At 40.9% G+C, this 25697-nt stretch overlaps 1 protein-coding gene across 1 annotated transcript in view; it reads right to left on the minus strand.

Moving 5' to 3' along the window:
* The window catches only part of scin (scinderin), a 44630-nt gene extending 19336 nt beyond the window's left edge, over positions 1-25294 (minus strand). The window contains exons 1-9 of the mRNA XM_082521167.1: positions 24982-25294; positions 18328-18482; positions 17210-17371; positions 16164-16313; positions 12655-12747; positions 11664-11796; positions 11459-11547; positions 11091-11306; positions 6641-6762 (exon numbers count right to left, since the gene is read on the minus strand). Of these exons, the coding sequence (XP_082377293.1) occupies positions 6641-6762; positions 11091-11306; positions 11459-11547; positions 11664-11796; positions 12655-12747; positions 16164-16313; positions 17210-17371; positions 18328-18482; positions 24982-25174 (1313 nt within the window). The 5' untranslated portion in view covers positions 25175-25294. The remainder of the gene's footprint in view (positions 1-6640; positions 6763-11090; positions 11307-11458; positions 11548-11663; positions 11797-12654; positions 12748-16163; positions 16314-17209; positions 17372-18327; positions 18483-24981) is intronic.
* Positions 25295-25697: the final 403 nt, after the last annotated feature.

Consider the following 25697-nt stretch of genomic DNA (forward strand, 5'->3'; position numbering starts at 1 on the left):
TAGCACAGCTCGTGGGCAGAAAGTGTCTAGTATGGTGTAGAATGAATAACTGCAAAACACAGGCACTGTGGGACACGGGAGCCCAAGTTTCAATAATGAGTGCATGATGGAAATCAGACAATTTACCTCACTTAGAAGTTCACCCCATCAGCGATTTACTAAGTAAGGATGAACTTTTAGACTTGAGAGCTGTAAATGGATCTGAAGTCCCTTTCCAGGGTTGGGTAGAAGTTAGCCTTAGCCTTTGTGATTCGAGAGGAAAAGCTGTAGCTCAGAATGAGGTTCGGGTTCCAATCCTAGTAAGTCAGGATGTGATGCAAAAACCAATAATAGGGTTTAATGCTATTGAGGAACTGATAAAAAAAGACACTACTCAGTCCAGTGAAAGCTTGTCTTTACTCAGAAACTCTCTAAGAGTAGGATCAAGCAAAGCAGAAGCACTGTTGAACCTTATCCACACCACCAGTAGCGAGATAGTTACTTATCCTATCAGATCAGGACGCAAAGCTATTGTCGTACCGAGTGGACAAATGTACGGCGTTAGTTGTTCCATCAAAACAGACCTAAAGGTAAAAAGTGAAATGCTTTTTGAGCCAGATGAAAACTTGTCTTTAGATGAGGGTCTGAAATCTAACTGCCAGTTGCTGTCTATATCAGGCAGTACCCGCAAAGTCAATATCTATGTTACTAATGCTACCAAACATGACATTGTGCTGCCACCTAAAACCCTTCTAGGTAACATAGAGAGGGTAACACATAGTTATCCTGTAAATCTCAAAGAAGCTCAGATAGGCTCGATTGTAGAAAAAGACAATCAGAACCCACCTAGCTCAGCAGAAGAGCCTTGGGAACCACCTGTCAATTTGGGCCACCTTAACACAGAACAACAGGCAGTTGTCTTGAAAATGTTAAGGGAGGAGTCAGGCGCATTTGCTAAACACAAAGAGGAAGTTGGTTACATAAAAAATTTAAAAATGGATATCAAACTCACTGATCAGATTCCTGTAGCCAAATCCTATAATGCGGTCCCACGTGCTCTCTATGATGAAGTAAAAAGTCACATTCAGGACTTGTTAAAAAAAGACTTTATTCACAAATCAACCTCACCATATGCCTCTCCAATAGTGTGTGTGAGGAGGCGGGATGGAGGCCTGAGACTGTGTGTTGATTATAGGGGCCTCAATAAAAAGACCATTCCAGACAGACACCCTATTCCACGAATACAGGAAATCCTTGATGGACTTGGCGGCAATAGGTGGTTTAGTGTGCTTGACCAAGGCAAAGCGTACTATCAAGGTGAAATCAGCGAAGACTCAAAAAAATATACCGCCTTCACAACACCCTGGGGGCTGTATGAATGGAATAGAATCCCATTTGGACTCACCAATGCACCTGCAGCTTTCCAGCGGAGCATGGAGGAAAGTTTGGAAGGCTTGAGGGACAAAATATGCACTCCATATTTAGATGATGTTTTGGTGTACAGTCAAACATTTGAACAGCATATTGAAGATTTGAGATCAGTTCTCAAACGTCAGCGGGCTTGGGGAGTAAAACTAAGACCTGATAAATGTGACTTGTTTAAAAATGAGGTCCGCTATGTGGGCAAAATCATTTCAGCAGACGGCTACAAAATGGATGACCAAGAGGTACAAGCAGTATGAGCTTTGAAGGACAACCCACCAACAAACATTAAAGAGCTGAGAAAGCTTTTAGGATTTTTAGGATACTACCGAAGCTATGTACAAGATTTTTCAAGACATGCAAAGTGCCTATATGATTTACTCTCAGTTGACCACACCCAAACACCAGCGCGGTCAGCCAAGGCGGGGCATGCTGCACCCACCCAAAAAATCATATGGAGTGACAGCCACCAAAAAGCACTAGACTATTTGGTGGATGTTTTGACTAATCCACCTGTGATGGCTTATCCTAAGTTTGAGGAACCCTTCATTCTGCACATTGATGCTTCAGAAGAAGGCCTTGGTGCAGTTTTGTATCAGAGGCAGGACAGTAAATTAAGAGTCATTGGATATGGGTCAAGAACATTAACACAAGCTGAGAGGAACTACAGGTGGCACTCAGGGAAACTTGAGTTTTTGGCACTAAAATGGGCTGTGACTGAGCGCTTTAGAGACTATTTGTTCTATGCTCCCTCAGTGACAGTGTACAGTGATAACAACCCTTTAACCAATTTTTTAGGCACAGCTAAACTGAATGCAACAGGACACAGATGGGTTTCCGAGCTGGCTGATTTTAACATAACACTGAAATACCGACCCGGAAAAAGTAACGTTGATGCAGACTTTTTGTCCAGAACACCTTCTAGTATGGATTCATACATGTCAGAATGTACTGAGCTGTGTTCGCCTGAAGTGTTAAGCGCAGTACTGAATGCCATTGAAACACAGGAAGACAAACAACTGGATTGGATATCAGCCATAACATGCAATCCAGAAGTAAACAAAATACTTACAGAAAATCTGCCAGATGTGAGGATCACAACGCAGGAGCTATTGCAAGCTCAAAAGCAGGACCCTGCCATAGCTTATGTTCTCAACTTAAAGAGTACTGGTGCGAGTCTTGACAAGACATCAGCGCTCAAAACCCCTAAAGGAAAACAGCTACTACACGAGTGGAAAAAGCTGTTTATCTCAGATGACGGGTTGCTGATACGAAAGACTGTGACTTACACTCAGATTGTGATTCCGGAATCGCGCAAAGAACTGGTGTACAAACACCTTCACTGCAAAATGGGTCACTTGGGGGTGGACCGTGTGATGAATTTGGCAAGGAGTAGGTTTTATTGGCCGAATATGTACAAAGATATTGAGTTTTTCATCACACAGGTGTGCAAATGTAATATTCAGAAAAAACCTACAGTTCAGTGTAGGGCCCCCATGTGTCACGTGCCGGCTACTGCACCCTTTGAAATGGTTTCAATAGACTATGTCCATCTCGAAAAGAGCAGGGGAGGGTATGAGTATATTTTAGTGTTACAGGACAACTTCACCAAGTTTGCTCAAGCCTACCCTACACGCAACAAATCTGGCAAAACAGCAGCAGATAAAATTTTTAATGACTTTTCCTTGAAATTTGGTTTTCCTGGTAAATTACATCACGATCAAGGCAGAGAATTTGAAAACCATTTATTCAAACAGCTGCAGAAGTACACAGGAATAGCCAATTCAAAGACCACACCCTACCATCCACAGGGGAACCCAGTGGAAAGGTTTAATCGCACCTTGCTGTCAATGCTCCGGACCCTGGATGAGGAAAAGAAAGGAAACTGGAGTGACTATGTAAACAAAGTTGTGCATGCCTATAATTGCACAACTAGTGACTCGACAGGATACTCGCACTTTTATTTACTCTTTGGTAGACATCCACGTCTCCCTATTGATGTAATTTTTGGACTGAGTGAGACGAACAAATGCAAATCATATGAGGATTATGCTCACAAATGGCAACAACAAATGAAAGAAGCATATGACATTGCATCCAGAAACATTAAAAAGACTCTGGCAAGAGGGAAATCACATTATGACCTGAAGAGACAAAGTGCTGTACTCTCACCTGGGGACAGGGTACTTGTCAGGAACATGTCAGAGAGGGGAGGCCCGGGAAAGTTACGCTCCTATTGGGAGGATCAAGTTCACATAGTGATCTCTCAAAAGGGGGAAAACAGCCCTGTTTATGAGGTTAAGCCGGAGCGTGGTGCTGGGCGAGGCCGTATCCTCCACCGCAACATGTTAATGCCCTGTAATGCATTACCGCTTCCCACAATAACAAGAACTGAACGATGCCACACTACACAGACACAAAAACAAAGAGACCTACAAGACGCATCGAACCATATAGAGAGCTCAGATGATGAAGAACAGTATTGGTCTCAGAGAGTGAGGCACCACCACTGTCAGCCTCAAGGGGATTTAATGGTGTCTGCACCTGCTACTGAACTGGACCAGGACCTTCAGCAAAAGAGCACGGAGCTTAGAGTGGATGCTGAAGAGTTTCAAGTAGAAATGGTGAATGGACAAGGTAACGCTGAACATGACACCTCAGCATCATCAGACACTGTTGCTTCGCCAGGTCAGCCCAGTGAAATGAACCCAGAACTGTCGGAACCGCAGCCGAGAAGATCTCAGAGGGAGAGATGTCCACGGAAAATATTGACTTATGATGCGTTTGGCCAACCAGTTCAAAGAGCAATTGGTCACAGTGTTAACCCATTGTATGCCAGTGCAGCAGCACCGCCATTCTATGACCAGTTTGGAGTACCTTGGGCAGCTCTACAGATGCCTTACTATGCAGCTTATGTGCCAGTTAGTTATTATTGAACTGTGAAAGAGTTTTTTTGAATTTAAATGATGTTACTTTTCAAAAATGTATGGGGACTTACAAGGCCTTACCAATATGGTGACACAAGTATTTGATACTTTTGGGATGGTAGCGTAAGACATTGGATCGTTATGTTTGATGAGGTTAATTGTGATTAAATGGTTACTATCTAAGTTGATAAGCTCCGGAGCACGTGATAAAGTGATAGTAATGTCTTAGAGGGTAATAATTGTATGTGGACTGTTGGAAACAACTCAGCATTGTTATAAGCCGATGCTTATCTGGTAAGAGAGTAACATGTGATTCTGTCACCTGAGGTCCAATAGTGCATCATGAAAGTGATCTTAAAGCACTGCTAAATCCTATTCCGACTTACGCCATCTCTACGTTGTCACAAGGAAAAGAGAAGTATAGTTGTTTATTTTTGTTTCTTATTGTCATGTTTCCTCAATGTTGGGACAACATTTATTTAGCAGGGGAGGAATGTAGCACTTGGTAAAGTGTAAAGCTAAAATATGTCCAAAACATTGCATAAATCTGTTGGTATTTGTGTTATTCAACTATATGTTTGGATTTTTGGCTGCTACATGTTTTTCCACCAGTAGGGGGCAGTCACGAAAAAAGAAAAACTATGTTCGAAAAAGGAAAAGAAGAAGAGTGTATTTTTGGGCTCTGTATGTGAAAGCCACGGTTCTGAAGTACCCAAATAAACTCGGTTCTGCTGTTTACACCAAGTTGTCCTGGAGTGGTGTAACACTGAGTATCAGACAAAGGTTTCTCAGAAGAACATTCTCCAAGCTTTGGAACCGCCGACATGGCTCCAATAGCTTGGAGAATGTTTTCTGATATGCAAAATAAAATGAACATTTTTTCCCCAAACATTCTCCACTTCTTTGACCTTCTGGATGAGGTTTCCTCACTTAACACTGAACGCTTGTCCTTTTGCAATATGCCAGCGTTGAGTTCTTTTTCCCACGTTGCCTTCCTGTATCACCATGAATCCTTTATTCATTATATTTTGATCCATCAGCCTGATCTGTTTTTCAAATCATTCTTGTAGTATTCTTCTTGTAGGCATAACTCAGGATGTCAATTAGTATGTCAACTTCCCTTAATTCTCCCGTTTCAGTTTTTTTTTGATACAGTAATCCCTTACTTGTAATTACCTTGTAAATCCCCTTTGTAATTCTGCAAACCTTCTAAAAGGTCCAGTCAGTGTACAAACTGTTGTGATACCCTTGTCTCACAATTTTTTATGCTCAATCATCCAAGTATGGAAATCCCAAAAAGTTGATTCTGCTCACCTGGATGTAGCGTTTTCAGTGGGAGAAATGTTTTGTCACTCATCCAGGTGACTTCTACAGTCTCAGCTGACTGCAGACTACAGGTGCAAGTTTCAGTCATTATGCAAATGTACTGTTTATATGGTTGGGGAACCTGCAATCACCTAAGACCAAAGAAGACACTTGAATGAGTGACTGAACGCTACGTCCAGATGAACAGATTCAACTTTAGGGCTCAGGTTGGTATTTTAATGTCTCCCTCCAAAATATGCTCCCCCAGATTTTATTCCATTGATTGATTTCATTATCACTTTCCTGAAGATGTTTTATTCCCTTGGTCTAATAATGATGTTGGAATTCGATTTTGGATTCTTTGTCCTTTCATCTTGCTTGGTAATGAGAATAGCATACAGAGACTGTTCTCATTCCCGACGCGTAACATACCGCCACGTCCCGAGGCGCTCCATAGGAATGCGAAAGGTAACCTTCCACGTCCCTGTGATACACGCCGGATTGTGGATGGAATCCAATAGGATGATGCTCCCTAACCTAAACCACAACCTTAATCGTGTTAGATAGTGTTTTCCAATCACAATAAATGATTCAGTCCAAAAGGTTCTCATCTTTCCTCCTGTTTCCGAAAGCGTAACATACAGACGATTTGTCGATTTTGTAATATGTTACGTTTTGGGATGAGAACGTGTTGGCATACATATACAGTGAGCAGAGCATAATATGAAGTCTTGATCTGGTCAGTTAGTGGACGGGGCTGCTCAGTTTCAGCTGCTTCAGTGTTAAATACAGAGATAACAGTGAGACTCCACCCCCCTCATATTTTCTGAAAGCAGGGAAATAGCATGGTGTCAAAAGGGCCAGTGACCATGTGGAGTGTGCCCTAAAGGTCGACTAGTCCTGGGGGTGCACCACTTTTTACCAGCATCAGCAGTGACAGGACATTTGGTGGTGAGAATCAGAGCATGTGTATTGGATGCAAAGTAGCTCAGTTTCTGAACTCATACCAGGTGTAGATTATCTGCCCCTTCCTGTAAGTGTACAGGATGATGTAGCAGTCTCCACCGTAGAACTGACCATAGTTCTTAGGATCAACAGGGACCCTACCACTGCTCTCCACCCTCCAGATCTATAAAATGAGAAAAATAAGAATAGTTATTTCTCTAGTAACACCATAATAATTTTCAACAAAAACTGATTTGCTGTTGCAATAGGTCAACTCATCTTCCCTCAAAGCAGTGTTCCTAGTATCATGTGCCAACATGAATCATGTCACCTACAGCCAAATAGCTCCAGAATCAAAGCAAATTAATTTTACTTTATATAGCACTTTTAAAAACAACAACTGTTGACCAAAGTACTGTACAATAGAATAATCAGATAAAATTTAAAAAGAAAGTAAAATTAAGGATAAGAAAATAATAAAATAATGACAGACCTGACTGGCCTTAAAAGCCAAGGAGTAAAAATGGGCCTTTAGACGAGTTTTAAAAGTATCCAGTGTTGGAGAGGATCTGATATGTAAAGGCAGTTTAGTCCACAGTTTCAGAGCAGTCACAGCAAAAGTCCGATCTCCTCTGTGTTTTAATCTAGACCTAGGGACAACTAGAAGCTCCTGCGAGACCTCAAAGATCTCACTGGAGTGTACCAATTTAGAAGGTAAGACAAGTGCTGAGAAGCCATCTCAGTGATAAGAATAAGACCCATGCTATCAATACATACAGATTACCAGGCATCAGATACTCAGGTGGAATAATAAACTGGCCACACAAGGACATCAATGCCACCAATGTCAAGACATGAAAGCTCCTTATAGTACATGGAGGTCTCCACCTAAAGTTCACTGAGGCTCAAAGAGCAACAGCAGTTTCAGAGCCACAGTCTGAAGCACACCTATAGCCCCTCGTGCTTCTGTTTTCTTCTCTCCTTCTTTCTGATGATTGCCACCACTACCACAACTGCTGTCTTCTTCTCCGTGTTAACTAGTTGGCTGCCCAGGCCGACCTCAAATCTCCCGTTTTTAAGTAAGATCATTGAAAAAGCAGTTTCTCAACAGCTCAGTTACTTCTTAAAACAGAATAATTGCTACGATGCCTTCCAGTCAGGTTTTAGACAGAACCACAACACTGAAACTGCTCTGACCAAAGTGTTTAATGACATATGTCTGAATACAGACAGTGGAAAAATGTCAGTCCTAGTTTTACTGGATCTCAGTGCAGCATTTGATACAGTTGACCACAACATATTACTCAAACGACTGGAGAACTGGACAGGTCTTTCAGGAACTGTACTAAACTGGTTCAAAACATACTTAGAAAACAGGAAATACTTTGTATCAATAGGTAACTTCACATCTGAGCAGACAAGTATCACATGTGGAGTTCCCCAAGGTTCCATCTTGGGACCCCTTCTGTTTAACATCTACATGCTCCCACTGGCACAGATTATAAACAACAACAAAATAAACTATCACAGCTATGCAGATGACACACAAATATATATCACAATGTCACCAGGAGACCGAGGCCCTGTACAGGCTCTTGGTAAATGCATTGAGGAAATCAATGACTGGTTGTGCCACAATTTTCTCCAGCTAAACAAAAACAAAACTGAGGTAATAGTCTTTGGCGCCAAAGAAAAACGATTACAGGTCACCAGAGAACTTCAATCTATACATCTAAAAACCACAAACCAGGCGAGAAATTTGGGTGTAGTGATGGATGCAGACCTAAACTTAGAAAAACACATTAAGACAATAACAAAGTCAGCTTACTATCACCTCAAGAATATATCAAGGATAAAAGATCTGATGTCTCAACAGGACCTGGAAAAACTAGTCCATGCATTCATCTTTAGTAGGCTTGATTACTGTAACAGCATCTTTACAGGTCTACCTAAAAAATCAGTCAGACAACTACAGCTCATTCAGAACTCTGCTGCTCGAGTCCTCACTAAGACCAAAAAAGTGGACCACATCAGTCCAGCTCTGAGGTCCTTACACTGGCTGCCTGTCCGTCAGAGGATAGACTTTAAAGTTCTGATGCTGGCCTATAAAGCTCTGAATGGTTTAGGACCAAAATACATCAGTGACCTCCTGACCCAGTATGAACCTTCCAGATCCCTCAGGTCATCTGGATCCGGTCTTTTATCAGTTCCCAGAGTCAGAACCAGACACGGAGAAGCTGCATTCAGCTTTTATGCTCCTTATATCTGGAACAAACTCCCAGAAAGCCTCAGATCAGCTGAAACACTCAGTTTATTTAAATCCAGGTTGAAGACTCACCTATTCTCAGCTGCATTTGAATAAAGCACCAAATCCACACTTTAAGCTTAAATTTCAAAACTTACATTTAACTACTGATTTTATCTACTGTTCTGATTTTATCTGTTTTGATTTTATATACTGTTTTGTTTGTTTGTTTGTTTGTTAATTAGTTAGTTAGTTTATTTGCTTGTTTTAATCAATTTTAAATCATGCTTTTTATTTGTTCTTGTTTCTAATGTCTCTGTAAAGCACTTTGAATCACCTTGTTGTTGAATTGTGCTATACAAATAAACTTGCCTTGCCTTGCCTTGCCTTGCCTTGCCCAGCAGCTGCTTGTCAATTTTCAGTGTAATTTAATTTTATTTACAATACCGCTCAAAGGTTTTAGAAAACCCCAATTTTTCCAGTTATTTATTGCAATTCATGTCGTTCAAGTCCAATGAATAGTTTGAAATGGTACAAAGGTAAGTGGTGAACTGCCAGAGGTTAAAATAAAAGGTAAGGTTGCCCAAAACTGAAAAAAAGTACATTTCAGAATTACATTAAAAGGTTTTTCAGGGAACACAACATGGGCCAACAGTTTAAATCTGTTCTGCAGCAAAGGAGTTTGATCAAGCTTTGAAAGCTGGTGCTGCTAATTCCTACAGATGTTCCAACTTCTCTGGATGACTTCCAACGCGCTCTGTCTGCATGAAAGCAGTGTTGGAGCACACTGTGGCATCATACCCTTGTGAGCATCAGTCGAACAGTACTGCAGAAAGTAGTGTGTTGCTACAAAAATAGCGAGAAAAAGGCAATTAACATTGGAAGAGAGACAGACCATCACTTATAAATGTAGGTCTGTCCTACAGAGAAACTGCAATGAAAGTCAAGGTGTCAGTGAGTCCAGTTTCCTTCACCATCAAAAGGCTCAGAAGCTGGAGCAAACTGCAGGTTTGACAGGATGAGTTGCAGCAAGAAAGCCATCCCTAAGATGGCAGAATAAGACAAAGAGGCTTGTCTGGGCCATGAAACACTGCGACTGGGCTACTGAAGACTGGAAGAAGGTATTATGGACTGATGAATCAAAGTTTGAAATCTTCGATTCATCACGCAGCATCTTTGTAGGCCGTCGAGTAGGTGAAAGGACGGGTCCACTTGGTCTATAAACTGATTCCATGATTTATTTGATTCCAATTGCTTATTGGTACTATGCTTTCATTTCAGAGTGCAATGAGACATTAAACTGCATAATTCTCAATAAAAATCTGGAAAAATGGGGGTGTTCTAAAACTTTCGACTGGTAGTGTAAGTCTCACCATTTGAACACTGTCTTATCCCCAATGTCATCAGTAGTCTTTAAGCACAAATGAACCAGGATTCTGATGCATGCTCAGGTACTTGATTTCACACACCTGTGGTCATGAAAGCTATTGGAACGCCTGAATTCAACGGTTTAGATGGACGAGTGAATATTTTTAGTAGTAAAGTGTGTATGTATCTTAGTGCCTTGAGGCAATTGTTGTTTGGTGCTATATGAATAAAACTGAATTGAACTGAATTTTTTTTACAAGTCCACAACACAGAAATGAAGATTTATTTTTTTTATTCTTTTATTTTTTGTGGGAAATTGTTACTGTGTCTCCACAGTATTCCTGGTAAAACAGGAAAAAACAAAAACAGTCGGATTAACCACGTTACCCCAAAGACGGTGAACTCTAAAGAGAAAATGATAAAGGTAACAAGTGAAGCACCAGCATAGTTTCACATGGACACTACTTTTAGAGTTCTAGGGAGCTTGGAAAGAAAGAGACAGGACTTCTTTCAGTTTCTTCTTCTTCTTCAGTTCTAAAACCAAATGGTGGAGAGTCTCAGGTATTTAAACCCTAGTGGGTGTTGTGCCTTAAGAGGGTTGTTGACCAACTATCGATCATGTGCATCATCACATGAGCCAAGGTTTGGAAAGGGTGTGGGTCATTATCAGCAGAGGTTTCGGGTGAAACCACTGTGAGACCTTGCCTCACCCTATCGGGATCAAATCACACAAGATGTGAGTGAGCACTTCGACAGGACAAGAGTCACCTGTACATCTGCACTTAAAGGTAAGGATCACTCTTTCTTTCTTTCTTTTCTTCAAGAAACTTTAAAAAGTCCAGATTACCACGACCTCGATGACTGAGAACATACACAGACATACAGTACAGTTCATTCACCTGTGTTTCTCCACTCCCATCATCCACCATGTTATACTGAGCTGCCATGTGGTGGGACTCATGAAGTTTTGAGGCATCAAACTCAACTTGCTGAATCTTGGCAACCTTCTCAGTGGTGAACACCTTCCCAAAACCCTCACTCTGATCTCTCTCCTTCCAGTCCAGGAAGAACTGCTTGAACATGGGAGTCTCTCCTCCTTCTGGAAGCACCTGAATCTGCAGGACCATCAGGAGGAACATCACTGGAACTATTTCCATTTCCAATACAGGATAGTTTTCCAATAGTCCTGTACTTTTACTTACAGGAAACTTTCAAAGAATAATGTGAAAATATGTCCAGTTTCCATGAAGTGAAACTGAAAGTAAACCTGTGTGTTTGCTGGGTAGCCCATCTGCTTGATGAAGTTCTCAGCTGTTTTCATGGCCTCTTTTCTTTCATTGGGATTAGCATTATGTCCTGCAGGAAAAAAATAGATGAAGTCAATGCTGATATGAAACTGGGTAGCTTATTTCACTTATAACAAGCCATTCAAAGCAAGTCCCAGAATCTCTTAGCTAACACTGTTTGAGCACCTTTCCATACAAATATCATTTTGTTTTTGCCGTGATCCAGGATGAAGCATTCATCTGATAGTAGGTCACTCTGCAGGAAGGGGTTTTCTTCCTTCACAACAGTCACTGTCATGGATCCTGATGCATCAGACACCTGGTAATAATAATAATAATAATAATAATAAAAAGTTATATGATGGTTCTTGACTTCATTTAAGAATTTGTGCAAATGTTAGATAGAAAACAAACAGAAAAAGTTCTTATATGAATGTGTTTAAATGTGTGAATGATGCAGAGGTGGAGTACAAATACTCTGTTACTGTACTTAAGTAGAATTTTCTGGTATCTGTACTTTACTTGAGTAGTTATTATTCTGACAACTTTTTACTTTTACTCCCTACATCTTTAAGCAAATCTCTACTTTCTACTTTTTCATTTTCAAAACGTTATTTTTGGTTTAAGGGATTTGAGGGGAGTTATTATTTCATGTCATTGCGGGCCATCAAACTGATTTGACAGTAACAGTAACTCATTAAGGCAGTCGTGTTTGCATATTAACCACCAGGGACTGTTGTACAAAAAGAAGTGAAAGATGCAAAACTGTGTGTCAAAGTCAGGCGATGAAGTGGCGTCTTGTTGTTTTGTTTGGGGTTTTTTTTGCACACCAGAGCGACTGCAGGTGTCCATAAGTTGCGGTTGCGACACTTCAGCATCTAGCTAGATTTAGAGACATGCAAGCATAAAGGGAGTAATACTTTTTAAGTGGGAGGTAATTTCAAATATAATGTTTCTATCAGCTCAACAAACACAAACAGTTTGTGTGCAGTTTGCCTCACAGAGTGTTGCAGCTAAAGGTCCAGCTGCTGTATCTGCTGTTGCTGTGTAGCTGTGTATCATCAGCAACAGCTAGCAGGATTCAGAGTTATGACAGTGTTTGGGGAAACATTCTAACTATTAGACAAAAAAGATCTTTGTCGATTTTTTTCAGTGTTTGTTGATGATAATACTGTACCATATATAGTTTAGCCATCTTTCTGTTAGACATGTCTGCCTCTGTGTCATCATCATCACCTCCCTCTGACAGCGGTGGCTTGTCTCCAAGAACCTGTCCAACACCAGAAAAAAGCAAAAAAAAAAAAAAGAAGAAGTGAAACAATTAATGCTTCCAGTAAATCCAAAAATAAACAATTCAACCAAAGCATAAATATAGCAAACTATAAACAAGCATAAAAGAAATAAAAATGAGTTGAAAACATGAATTCAATGCACATGTGAAAAAACTAGTGAATGTTTTGCACTATGGTATTTATATGTAGATTTATCAACTTATGTTTTCTGAAGCAACACACAAAAAACGAATAAAACACAAATATCTGTCAGCATTAGGTGTTTAGTCTACAGTTCAAACATATATTTCTTGTTTGATTTCAAGTCCACTGCTAATGTAGAGACGCACCCCCCCCCCCCCCCCCCTCGCCAAAAAAACCTAGCTCTGTCTTTCTCCAACAAAATAGGGGGCTAACTGTACTTCACACAAAAATGAAGAAATTAGAAGTGCAAATGTTTATTAGCTATCGAAAAGGGTGGGACCAGACAGTCATCCATAATCCCGTCAGGGCCTCGGGCCTGTAGTCATTTAGCCCTGTGATGGTGGACTTCTTTGGTGGAGTGTGTGAAGCAGGAGGGAGCACAGTTCCAGAGATCTGTTAATAATCCAGGTGAAGATTGGGGGCCAGTTGGTCACACAGATTTTCAGGCTCAAGGGGGGCATGTCGTCAGATCCTGGAGCCTTTCTGGTCTTCTGTCTCTGCAAGTGTAGACCCACGTCTTCCTCACAGATCTTTAGTGCAGGTAGGGAGTCAGAGGGTGGGGGTGTGTGGGGGGAATTGAGACTGCAGGTAGTCTTTTTGTGTAGGTGTGAGTTGAGGGTGAGCAGATGGGATTTTTAGGGGGTTGTCTTTAAAATCTGCAGTAGAAGGTGTTAAGGTCATGAGCAACCAGGGCTAGGGGAGGGACTCTTGTATTTGGTGATGTGCTGCAGGCCTCTCCAAACGGATTCTGGGTCACTGGCTGAGAAGCTGTTCGTTTTCTTTAGCTTTCTTTAGCTCCTCTTAGCTACCCTGATCTCCTTGCTCAGCTTGTTGGGAAACAGCCCAATGAGGTCCATGCACTCACATGGTCATGAAAAGAAAGAAAAACCATTAAATGAGAAGTTGTGTCCAAACTTTTGACAGGTAGCGTATACCAATACCTGGTAGTGGTATACGCTATATGGACCTATAGTGTATATAGAACATATACATGTACAGTGGCGGTCCTAGCCTGTTTGGCGCCCCGGGCGAACACTCCCTCTGCCCCCCCCCCCCCCCCCCCCCACACACACACACACACCACACTCACATAAAACATATTAAGGATTATACATTAACATAAAACTGTTGTTGGAACCATACTGAATTTCACCAGAGAAACACACACACACCTGTATCTTTAGCTCGTTTCTCCTCCTCTTCTTTTCTCCTTTTTCTAAACTGAGCACCTGATGGCTTTGAACTTTTCTTGTCCATCTTGGTTTTAATTTTGCACTCCAGTATGAACACAAATCCCCCAACACGAGGATCACCACAACATAACCTAAAAGACCTACACCTTAGTTCACAGATTCACTTTGTCTAGGGTTTATTTCTGAGATTTCACACAACCCAGGATTCAAATCATGAATACATGATGGGCTTGGATTTACAGCATTATAAATGAAATGCGCTCTATCTGGAAGCAGCCGGCCCCTCCCCTTTCGACGGGTTGTGTGAGACTTTAAATCATCAACTGTAAATTATAAATTTTAAATTGTTATTGATCCCTTTACCCCGAGTCCTAAAGTGTGTATTTATTTTCTTACTCTTCTTATATTTATTGTTTGTTTACTTGCACTGCTGTAGCTGGAGCCTCGTCGTCTCGTGTCTCTATATACTGGACTGTATGTAGCGGAGATGACAATAAACTTTACTTTGACTTCAGCAGCGAGCAGGCGCACCGAGGGCTCTCGCGCTCACTTTTCGCGTACAGAACTTCAAAAAAACATCGATGCAAATTATAAGTCTGTATCATGATGTCTGGTGTTTTCCTGTTTGTTGTTTTGTTTTATTTTGTTTTATTTTGCGAGTTGGTTATTAGATGCTGCTCCAGCCAGTCAGAGAATCCCCCGCCACCCCACCCCCTCCTCCCTGTGCCGCAAGCAGCAGACGCACCTCGCAAACGGAGGGCGATAGAAAACCAATCGGTGCCTATGCCATCCCCACTATGCACTGGCATGACGTCGATGCCCGTGATGCCGTCCCCCACCACGATGCCGCCCCGGGCAACCGCCCGTGTCGCCCGTATCAATAACCGCTACTGTACATGTACTATAGTACATGTACATGTACATTCATGACTATTTACATTGTAGATTCTCATCAAAACTAACTATGAATGCACACATATGGAATTATGTGGTAAATAAAAAAAGTGTGAAATAATTCAAAGCATGTTTTATATTTTAGATTCTCTAAAGTAGCCACTCTTTGCTTTGATTGCTGCTTTGCTCACTCTCGGCATTCTCTCTCTTCATGAGGTCGTCACCTGAAATGGTTTCCAACAGTCCTGAAGGAGTTCAGAGATGCTGAGCTCTTGTTGTTCCTCCATCTCATCCCAAACCATCCCCACTGGGTTTAGGTCAGGTGACTGTGGAGGCCAGACTGTGGAGGCAGCACTCCATCTCTCCCTCAGTTTTGAATAAATCCCCAACAGTGTCACCAGCAAAGCCCCCGACACCATCACACCTCCTCATGCTTCACGGTGGGAACCTTGCATGTAGAGACCATCATTCACCGTTCTGTGTCGCACAAACACACGGCAGGTGGAACCAAAGATCTCAGCTGTGGACTCATCATCAGATGAATGTATCCTCAGCAGCAGAGGGACTCTTGGTCTTCCTTTCCTGGGGCGTCCTCATGTCAGACAGTTTAATTGTAGCACTTGATGGTTTTTGCGACTGCACTTGGTCAAATAGCTCTCACACAGCCTGGAGGTTGCTTTTTCCGGACTGACTGACCTTCAGTCCTTACAGTAATGATGAACTGTTGTTTCTCTTTACTTAGCTGATTGGTTCTCGCCATAATATGATTTCTAACAGTTGTCAAACAGAGCTGTCAGCTGTGCACCAACCCGACTTCTGCACAACAGAACTGATGGTCCCAACCCCATTAAGAAGGCAAGAAACTCCACAAATGAACCCTGACAGGCTCACCTGTGAGGGGAAACCATTTCAGGTGGACTACATCATGAAGGCCAAGAGTTTGCAGCACTGTCAACAAAGTAGTCTTCAGTATGTATCTACAATGTACAAAGCAGTTAAAATAATAATAAAAAAACCAAAACATTGAATGACAAGGTGTGTCCAAACTTTAGACTGGTAGTGTATATGTTTAGAACAGGAAACCCAAATGCAAAATAACTTAACAGCTATAAAATAGGACTTACATCTGTTAACTTTGATGGTTCACTTCCTTCTTCTACGACTATCACTTCTGCACGAGCATTCCTTTCGTTGTCACGGATACCCCTGGCCACTTGTGTTGCCTTCAGTCGCTCATACTTGTTACACTTGGATCCACACCACTGGTAGATCTTCTGCTGACACAACAACAGTTAGACAAGGCAATACAAACTTGGCTCTGGGCCCTATTTAATTTACACTCTCCCTGCAGATACACATAGTGTCTACATATACTATATCTGCCTTCACACGCATATGAACTTGAGTAACATCCCATTCTTTATCTTTAGGGTTTAATATAGCTCCACAGGTTTTAAGAGTGTTTTTATATTTTTGACCATTCATCCAGAAGCACATTTGTGAGGTCAAATACTGATGTTGGCTCACAGTCTCCCCTCTAATTTATTCCAAAGCTGTTTTATCAGCTTTGGATACACCATCAGTCTTCCTGCATTTGGCAAAATGCAGCCAGTTCCATGTTCCTGGCAATGCCAAACCCAGACTTGCCAGTGAGATTACCAGATGGAGAAATGGGATTCATCGATCCAGAGAACATATCTTCCCTGCTCTTTGTGATGTAACGCTTGAATGTGGCTGACCCAGCTCTATGATTTTGGGTGGCCTTCCACTTTGTGGGTCAGTACACCACTAGTCGCATAAGTGGCATCCTGTACCATAATACAATGTCCTGAGCTTCTGAAATTGACCCTTTTATTATTATTATTATTATTATTATTATTATTATTATTATTATTATTATTATTATTATTTTACAAAAAAAACCCCTTTTTTAATACTTATAAGTAGAGAGGGTGCCTTTGTCCTAAATCCAGATTTGGGTGCTCGTTCTACAGAAGTGGGGCCTGGAAGCTGAAGGCTCTGGCTCCCGTTCTGTTTTTAGATACACTAGAATTACAAGTCAACCTGCATTTTTAGAACAAAGTGCTCTGATGAGGTGACAGTACCATTAGGTACAATGAGTGATAATGAAATACTTTTGGCAGTATAGTATATACCAGTTTGTCCTTACATCTCCAAGGTCAATGATGAAGCAGTCTCCACTGTTGAAGCTGGACCAACTGAAGGGGACTTGGGTGGCTCTGACAACACGCCGACCCTTGACATGTAGAAGTCTCTGTGCTGTAAGATCATTGGTGACCACATGGTTGAAACCTGAGGCCACACCCCCTGTCTGTGGACAGAGAACATATTATGCTGTCAACCTTCTCTGTTTACACTGCACTGTCACTTCTCTTTCTTACTCTCTCATGCTGTTTCTTTCCAGTCATTGTTCCCAAATATAATGTAGCAGGGTTTGCAGAGTACAACGTTATGGTATAAAGTCAACGTAAAAAAAATATCTGGCTAGTTAATAAAGGACAAAAAAAATCAAGTGGTCTGTAAAGTCATATTTTTGAGCCTACAGTAACAATAAACTTTAAATTGCAAAAGCCAGCTAGTGACAATTTCTAAATGGTATGCATGGTATAAGTTGTATACTACTTTGGTTACCTAAGGCAAGGTGTAAGTGAGGGTTGAAGTGTCCTTTGTTCTTTAAATGCACTCAAAGCACAAACGACACTCTTTTGAGGACACCACATCTTGGACTAAGAAAACAGATGGTTTAAAAAGGAAAAAGCCATTTTCCCCTTTCAAAGTCCAAAGTCAAAAAACCTTCACTATACAGAGGTAGTGGCTGACAACACCATCAGCCACCACCCACACAGTCTTGAGAGCCAGGGGCTTCAATGCCCACTCACACATGCCCTTAGGTGACTTCAATGGGCCACATGATGGGGTGGGGCAGGGTGGTTTCATCCTTAACTTCCTTTGACATACACCCTTATCCCCACCATGGCTCATGTGATGCCTCACGTGATTAACAGGTCATGGACAACGACTGTCAGAACCACTAAAGTTACACAATCATATTTTTAATTCTGTTTGAGAATATAGACCATATTTGTTTTTCTACTATGGGCACAGCAGAGAACAGTCCTCCTGCAAGATGATAGTTTAAATAACCATATGTTCCTCCATGAACTGAATGCAATGATGACGTTGGCACTTGTGGTTCAGGAGCTTTAGACATCTAGAATTGTAATTAAAAGATCAGCATGTTGCAGCAGAGCTCATGAATGAACATACTTTGTAAGTGAGCCCTCCTTTGAAGTAGCTGGTGAAGGCAGTTGACTCAACCCCCTGTAGTTCTCGGTACTGGACTGGCTTTCCACCCAAGTAATCATCCAACTGCACAGTAAAGATGGCTGCAGCAGTGCTCTCATCCTGGCTGCACTCGTTTCCTGTCAATAATAAATAAGGACAGTGAGAAAGTAGTTAAGCAATCCAACTGTATGTTGAAGTAAACTGCTGAATGTCATAAGGTGTTATTCCGGATGGACCAGAGCCTCCTGCCTCCATCTGGTCCATCAGGCATGGAGTGACTCAAAAAGTTTATTTCTGGGGTGGATGGTGTCAACAGGGATCTCTTTTGCCTGCCCCGGGGCCAGGGAAACATTTAGGTTTTGGAAGAGAAAGCTCATTGCTGCCAATCAACTTGTGAGCAGAGCAGGTGATGTGCTGTATTCTGCCATTGTCTCTGGCAGTGCCAGCAGCAAATTGTTATGGAGGAATTGAGGATGGCTTCAGTAATGAAGAAGCAGAAGTGCACCATCACTGACAGGTTGAACTTCTTCGGCTGCTACAAGAAAAATGTCCTTTAATGTGCTGTTTTGATGAGCTTCCCACTGCAGATCCTGGGAAGATGATGGTTCCCAGGAAGTGGAAAGACTTCACAGTGACCACAGGTCAGTCGAGCAGACTCATGGTGGCCTGGTTTCATTCTGAAATTCACAGTCGCCTCCACTGTTCTGTCAGCATAGGTCTCCACCTTGTTACTGAATCATGGCTACCTGAAGGGCCTGATACGCATCACCATTATGGTAAAATGAAAACAGTTGAAACCTTTCCTACATAAAACTCTTTGACAGTTACCTGAAAAACACATTATTGTTTGTTAAAACTTGTGAACCTAAATGCCTGCCAATGCGGTGCAACCAGGGCCATCCTGAAATTCACAAGAGTGTGATCTGGGGTTTTTGACATTGTACTTAACTGGACACTCATCCTGCAACTCTGCCTGTGTGTGCTTCGGGTCCTGCCAGACCAGCTGCTGGCACAGATGCTGGTGGAGCTCACCGTGATGCACGGGGACTAAGTGGTGGTGGCCCAGACCAAGTGCCAGATGCAATTGCTAGAGCAGCTTCACAGGAGACGACACTCTAAGATCAGCCTTTGTGATAACAATTGATGGTCACATGATGACTTATCACTGACATTTCCATTTGTGATGGTTAGGAACAGATTATACCTAGTGAGCTGTGACAACTGAACACAGGTCGAACACACTCAGTGTGTCTGACTCAGTAAAAGAGGCTCTCTGTGGGGAACCCCTGCTCCACACACCTAATTTTCCTTTCCTTTTATTCTGCATAAAGACGTTTTGAACACATCACTGTTTTGTCCTTGCAGGTAAGGGGGGTTGATGGCTCTGTTGTGTACATCAGGCAGAAACTGTCTGAGAGAGGCCTGTGCCTGTCTGTTCAGACCATGCATAATGGTTCCACTGAAAGATGCCAGTGCCTAGATCACCCAGTGGCATCTCGCCCTCCAGCCATTTAAGTTTGAGGTGGTCTATAGGCCGGGGACACGGTGGTGGCTGATTTCCTCTCCTGCTCACAGAGAGGGGAGTAGACATGGCCGAGTGGCTCCCTGGCCTCGTTCAAATGGTAGAGGTATGTGACCGTAGTGTGGTCTGAGGCTCCGATGCAGAGGAGTGGTGGTGCAGTGGGTTCAGCAGGCAGTGCCCTGGAGACTCGCAGGGCAGCTGGGACTGATTATTTAATCACACGCTCTCTGTTTTAGTGGTAAACTGGGATAGGAGGAAAAGAGCAGTGTTGGAGTGAATAAACTGAGCTAGAGATACAGTGACTAAAAAGTCGAAGTATCACAAGAGTGTGATTTATTGTTGTTGATATTATAAATAAATGGACTCTCACCCTGCAACTCGGGTCCTTGTCTCAATGGACAAGCCCCCAAACTAACACTGCTATCTGCCCCTGGTGGGTTAGGGAGACTTCATGTTGACATTATGAACTTGGTGAAGTTATGAATAATGCTGACATTCTCTCCAGACTTTTGCCCGGATAGAAAAGAAACATCCCAGACAAAGCTGAGACAGCAGCTGAATCAACATGAGAAGGAAATGTCAACAAAGAGTGAACCGTCAGAATAAGACAAGCATGACAAGTTGCTGGTTAAAGCTGCACACTACCAATACAAACTTTGTCAAAGAGTAAAGCTACTGGAGATTTCTTTGTGTCTAAGTCAAAAGAATAATGCTGTCAGCCCAGTGCTAGAAAATAACATGGAACCATTAGAGGAAGAATTACTTGTAGAGCGTAAACAGAAGTCTTACCATAATAGTGGTAAAACTACTACTAGCGTTGTGATAATTGTACAAGAACAATTTATTGAAAAATAGCAGTCTGTTACATAACAGAAAAAAGGGGTGACTGTAACTAAAGAGGCAGAGCAGGTTATCTACTGATGACTGGCTGCTCCAGTCTTGTCACGCTAACTATCCTTGGGCATCATATTAACCCAAGCTGCTCTCTGACGCACCCATCACAGTGCCAATGTGTGTGTGAATGTTTGTTCAGCTTGTTTGTTTTCTTAAAGTCACAAAAAAGAAGCTTAGAAAACCCGAGCAGCATTTAGTGCCATCTAGATATAACAACTTGCTTTGTTTGAATGTAACTTTTTAGGAAACAATGAAAATTGGGTGAAGTGAACCCCTAAGTACAATTAATGTATTTCACTTGATTTTTATGTTTTATTCAATCAGAAAATCAAAGCACACAAATATCCCTCACTTTTATAAACACCCTAAGGATTACAAATATACTCAAGCAAGTCCAGTCATGTTTACATGCTGCCAAACATACACACAGCTCATCTACATATCAGCATAGAAAAAAGAAAATATGTCCATACTATATAGTTTTGTAGGTGTATATCCATCGTTCTTAATGGACAAGCACCAGACAGAATGTTGAGAGTAGAGTAGAGTAGAGTTACTCAGTACACATTTGGTGTTTACTTTCACATTTTGAATTGTTGTCAAAATGGTTCCAATCAAAAACTGTAGGTTGGTGTGGCTCAACATACTTTTGTGCGATGCCTACTGTTTGCAAAGTTGTTGCAAGTGAAGTGTGCAAAAAGGAGGCATGAAGAGATGCGGCACCAAAACTTAAACTAGAGCGCTAAGTGTTGAAGTGTGAACTCATGTACTGTTTGTTACACCATTACAGATTTCTTATATCTATGACATGCTGCTACTGATAACCTATGTGGTGCAGAATGACAAGCCAAAACCAAGAGTGTTTTAGGCTTTTCTTCTTCTCTGCTGCAAATAAATAAAAGCAGTAAGAGTAACGCCACAGCTCAATGTTAAAAAGATAATCAGCTGTTGTCAGTAAATGATTAGTTTGGATATGATCATTGTGTGATTATCAGGGGGATCAGGTAACGCCAGGCGTGAATAATGAGGTGTGGCTATGATGGAGCCGTCAGCTCGAGAAAGGCTTATTCAGGTTTTGGAAACTTTATGGCACACAGCATTAAAGTATATCAAGCTTCATACACACACTTATTGTTAGCATGATGTGTAGTGATTGTATGGAACAAGCGAGGACTGATTTTCTGGCTAAACTTTCCTGAGGTGTGAAGTAGTGGTGACATGTTGCTGAAGAAAGCAAACTGGTACCTTAGTCATTTATCCACAGCAAATTAACAACAAACTTCATATTTTACTGTTGCAATATTTTTTTAACTATGCAAATCAAGCTTGATGGAGTTGGTGACTTTGCAGCACCTTCTCATTGTGATTTTACAACATTTCACTCACTGAGCTATTGAGTCACGTAGCCAATAAAGCGTCCTTGAAAATGAAGCAGTGAAGTAACAACAAAAACTAACAATAAGCTTCTACTTGGTCCAGAAGGCATCAGGCCAGCATCATATGTGAGTGCAATCCGTTAAGTGGGTTACCAATTTATGATGACAGATACTATATATACTGTGTAGTACTCCATGTGTATATTTAATACGTAGCACTTTTCATGAATTAGTCCCAACCGTGAAGTAAACTGCAGGAGGAGGAGGAGCAGCGCAGGGGATGGTCTATACGACAAACCTGACAAAGACAGCATTGTTGGCAGGTATTCTGATAGGACACTACAATATTTTTATAAAGTTTAAGCATTTAGATACACTGTTAAAAAAAACATCTTAAAACAACGGTTATATTCTGGCAGCTCGGGCGCCAAAATACTACCGTAAAATAACAGAAAATAACTTCCTCATAAAAATACAGTTATTTCCAGTAATGACAATACAGTTTGTTGCGCTAATTTTACATGGGATTCTGCCTTTTCCAAGTGCTTTTAGACATTAAATTAGGAACATTTTAACGTGATCAAACAATGGTAAATGGACTGGTTCTTATATAGTGCTTTTCTACTCTTTCTGAGCACTCAAAGCGCTCTACACAACTTGTACATTCACCCATTCACACGCATTTGCACAAGCACATTTTTCTAAGTGCTTTCTAAGTAACATTCACACACACTTTCATACTCCGATGGATGCATCGGAGAGCAATTTGGGGTTAGTATCTTGCCCAAGGATATTTGGGATATTTGCAGACTGGGGAAGCCAGGGATCGAACCACCAACCTTCCGATCAGTAGATGACCCGCTCTACCACCTGAGCTGCAGCCACAATGAAATTACCTATAAACAAGGTCAATGAATGTGGCAATATGAATCATAATACGTAAATGTACAGAAATATACAGTTAACAGTTGGTTTAAATAATAATGGATTGCATGCCCTGGGACAGACTGACAGAGGGCCCCTCTGGCCGTCACTAGTAGGCGGTAGGTGAAGAGTCTTGACCACGGACACAACGACGGAGAGTGTCCGAGCCAGGGCTCGAACCGGCAACCTTCTGATCACAAGGTGAACTGCCAAATCTTGAGCCACGATCGCCTTGAACAGCAGTGATAATAATACTTATGTGATGTAACACAAGCTTATAGGAATCATGTTATATACTTTTCCATAGCATTACATTTGAATTCAACAGTTCAATCTTTCAAATAACGCACAGATATTTGTGAAATGATGATACATTTGTGAATCTGTATCTAAATATGCATATGTACAGACAGATACATTTAATAACCATGAAAATTATGTTTTATTACATTGCAGTGATTTAACTTTAATTTACATTTGAAATGTGAAATCAGTCTATTTATGTAACTTTAATGATATTCTAGAAGAACAGAACAAAACTAAAATGCAGTAAAATACTTTTATATTAGGATTTGTTCCTATAGTGCTGCCATACACGCAACCTTGTGGTTGTTAGTTCGCATTCATTGGCCGATGCTTAGTGTCATGTTATTATGTGTCCCAACATCCAATGGCATGTCACATTGTTTTCATGGCCACACCCTCACCCCAGGTGCAGAGGCCTATTTCTGTTCAGGAATGTTGTGAATACTTTGAGATTCATATTAATTGCAATTCCTACCTCTACATTTATTTTTTAAAATATATAATTAGCACAGCGTGCAATGTTTTATATGTTTTTTTTTTTAGTTTTTATTCCTATTAATTATATTTTCACTTGTTACCTCTGAATTATTGAATCAGACCTAGATGACATGAAATTTTCAGCAAAATTATCATTAATTCTCATTAATTTTCGATCATTTTATATATTTTTCCATAGTATTACATTTGAATTAAAAGATCATTCTCTCACATAACAGACAAATATTTGTGAAATTATGATATATTTCTGAATGTATTTTTACAAACTAAATATGCATATGTACAAAAAATATATTTAAAAAACAAGTAAATATTTACAGTGATGTTATGTTATTTTACCTTTGACATGTAAAATCAGTCTACTTATGTAAATTTAATGATATTCTAGAAAGACAGTACAAAACTGTAAAATATACAGTAAGCTACTTTGACATTACTATTTTCTGGAACAGTTTAGAGTGAAGTTTGTGTTATAGCTGAATGTGGATCATTCAGAAAGCTGTGAGGAAAATTATTTTCTCTGTAAATGCTTTTGCTATCTACACAGCTTCCTAATACAGCAACGCAGTTAGATCACCAACTACATAAGACATTTGTTTGAATAGAAATTAAGAAGGGTTCTTTAACCTGTTGCACATGATAAGAAAACATAAAAGTTATTAAAATTAAAGATGAAAAATGAAAAGTAACAAAAATGATTGTTTATGTTGTGAAAAAAAAATCTAAACAAAATCAGCTGGTCAGAGCAAAAACGATGTTAAAACGTATGTCTGACCTGTATATGAAGCAATATTGTATGATTTTGTATGATTTTGTGATTTCTCAGGGAATAGAGCAGAATCAACTTCACAGGTGTTATAAAGATAGTGTCACATCCTGGCGTTGGTAACTTTGTACATTTGTGGACTTTTTTTTCTTTCCTTAGAACTTCTAAGGAAGCTCTTGAGTGGTTCCTTGGAATTTAATTTGAGATTTATCTGTTACCCTGGAGGACCCCTCTGAAATAGGACTTCTTCCAATGATAGGTTATTACATCCAATTATAACTCATTTCCCTTATTCTGAGTGGAACAATAAACTGACACAATGAATTAGGTCCAGAGCTTTAGTCACTTACCCAGCCAGTAGTGCAGATGGTAAAAAGAGCTCTCTTTCTTTTTGACAGTGTAGAGAATCACATAAGCATCCCCTGTGTAGAAGCTCCCATGTAAGTTGTCAGGCACAGGGACCAACTCCATATTCTCAATCCTCCAAATCTGCAAGCCAGCTTTCTTGCCTGCTTTGGTGAACTCCTCATGCTCGAGCATCATGTCAAGCTGTTGCAGAGAATCTGACTGAAGAGGTGAAAAGGGTGGATCGTTGAGAGCAGAAACACACTGCCGGCCTGTTCCTGGCTGCTGACTGACTGATAGTGTAGCAGCAATGTTTCAGCTTCTGCTTTTCTCCCCTCTTAATACACACAAAGTGGGCGTGTCCTGTCAACATACACCAGCATTCTCAAACACACATGCCCGAGAAAAGTGGCTCAGTTCCAGATCACATACAAACTCATCTGCTTTTCTGTAACCACAGAAAAACTGTCAAGCTTGTTAGTAGTAAAACTAGAATTGTGACCTGAAACTGTCTCCTTGCAGATTATTGTTTTTTCAATAGCAGTCTTTTAGGAAAAAAGTTTGTGGCATGAAATGTGGAGAATGTGGGGAGAAATTAATAGGGTAGTATCTTTAAAAAATAACAGAAATACAAAGACATGCTTAACAGAGTGCAGCACAGAGCAGGTGCATTTCAAGCACACATGCACTTCATCAGACTTTGGTTAGTATCATTACAGTA

Source organism: Aulonocara stuartgranti (assembly GCF_965226115.1).
Source record: "Aulonocara stuartgranti genome assembly, chromosome: 22".
Classification (NCBI taxonomy): Eukaryota; Metazoa; Chordata; class Actinopteri; order Cichliformes; family Cichlidae; genus Aulonocara; species Aulonocara stuartgranti.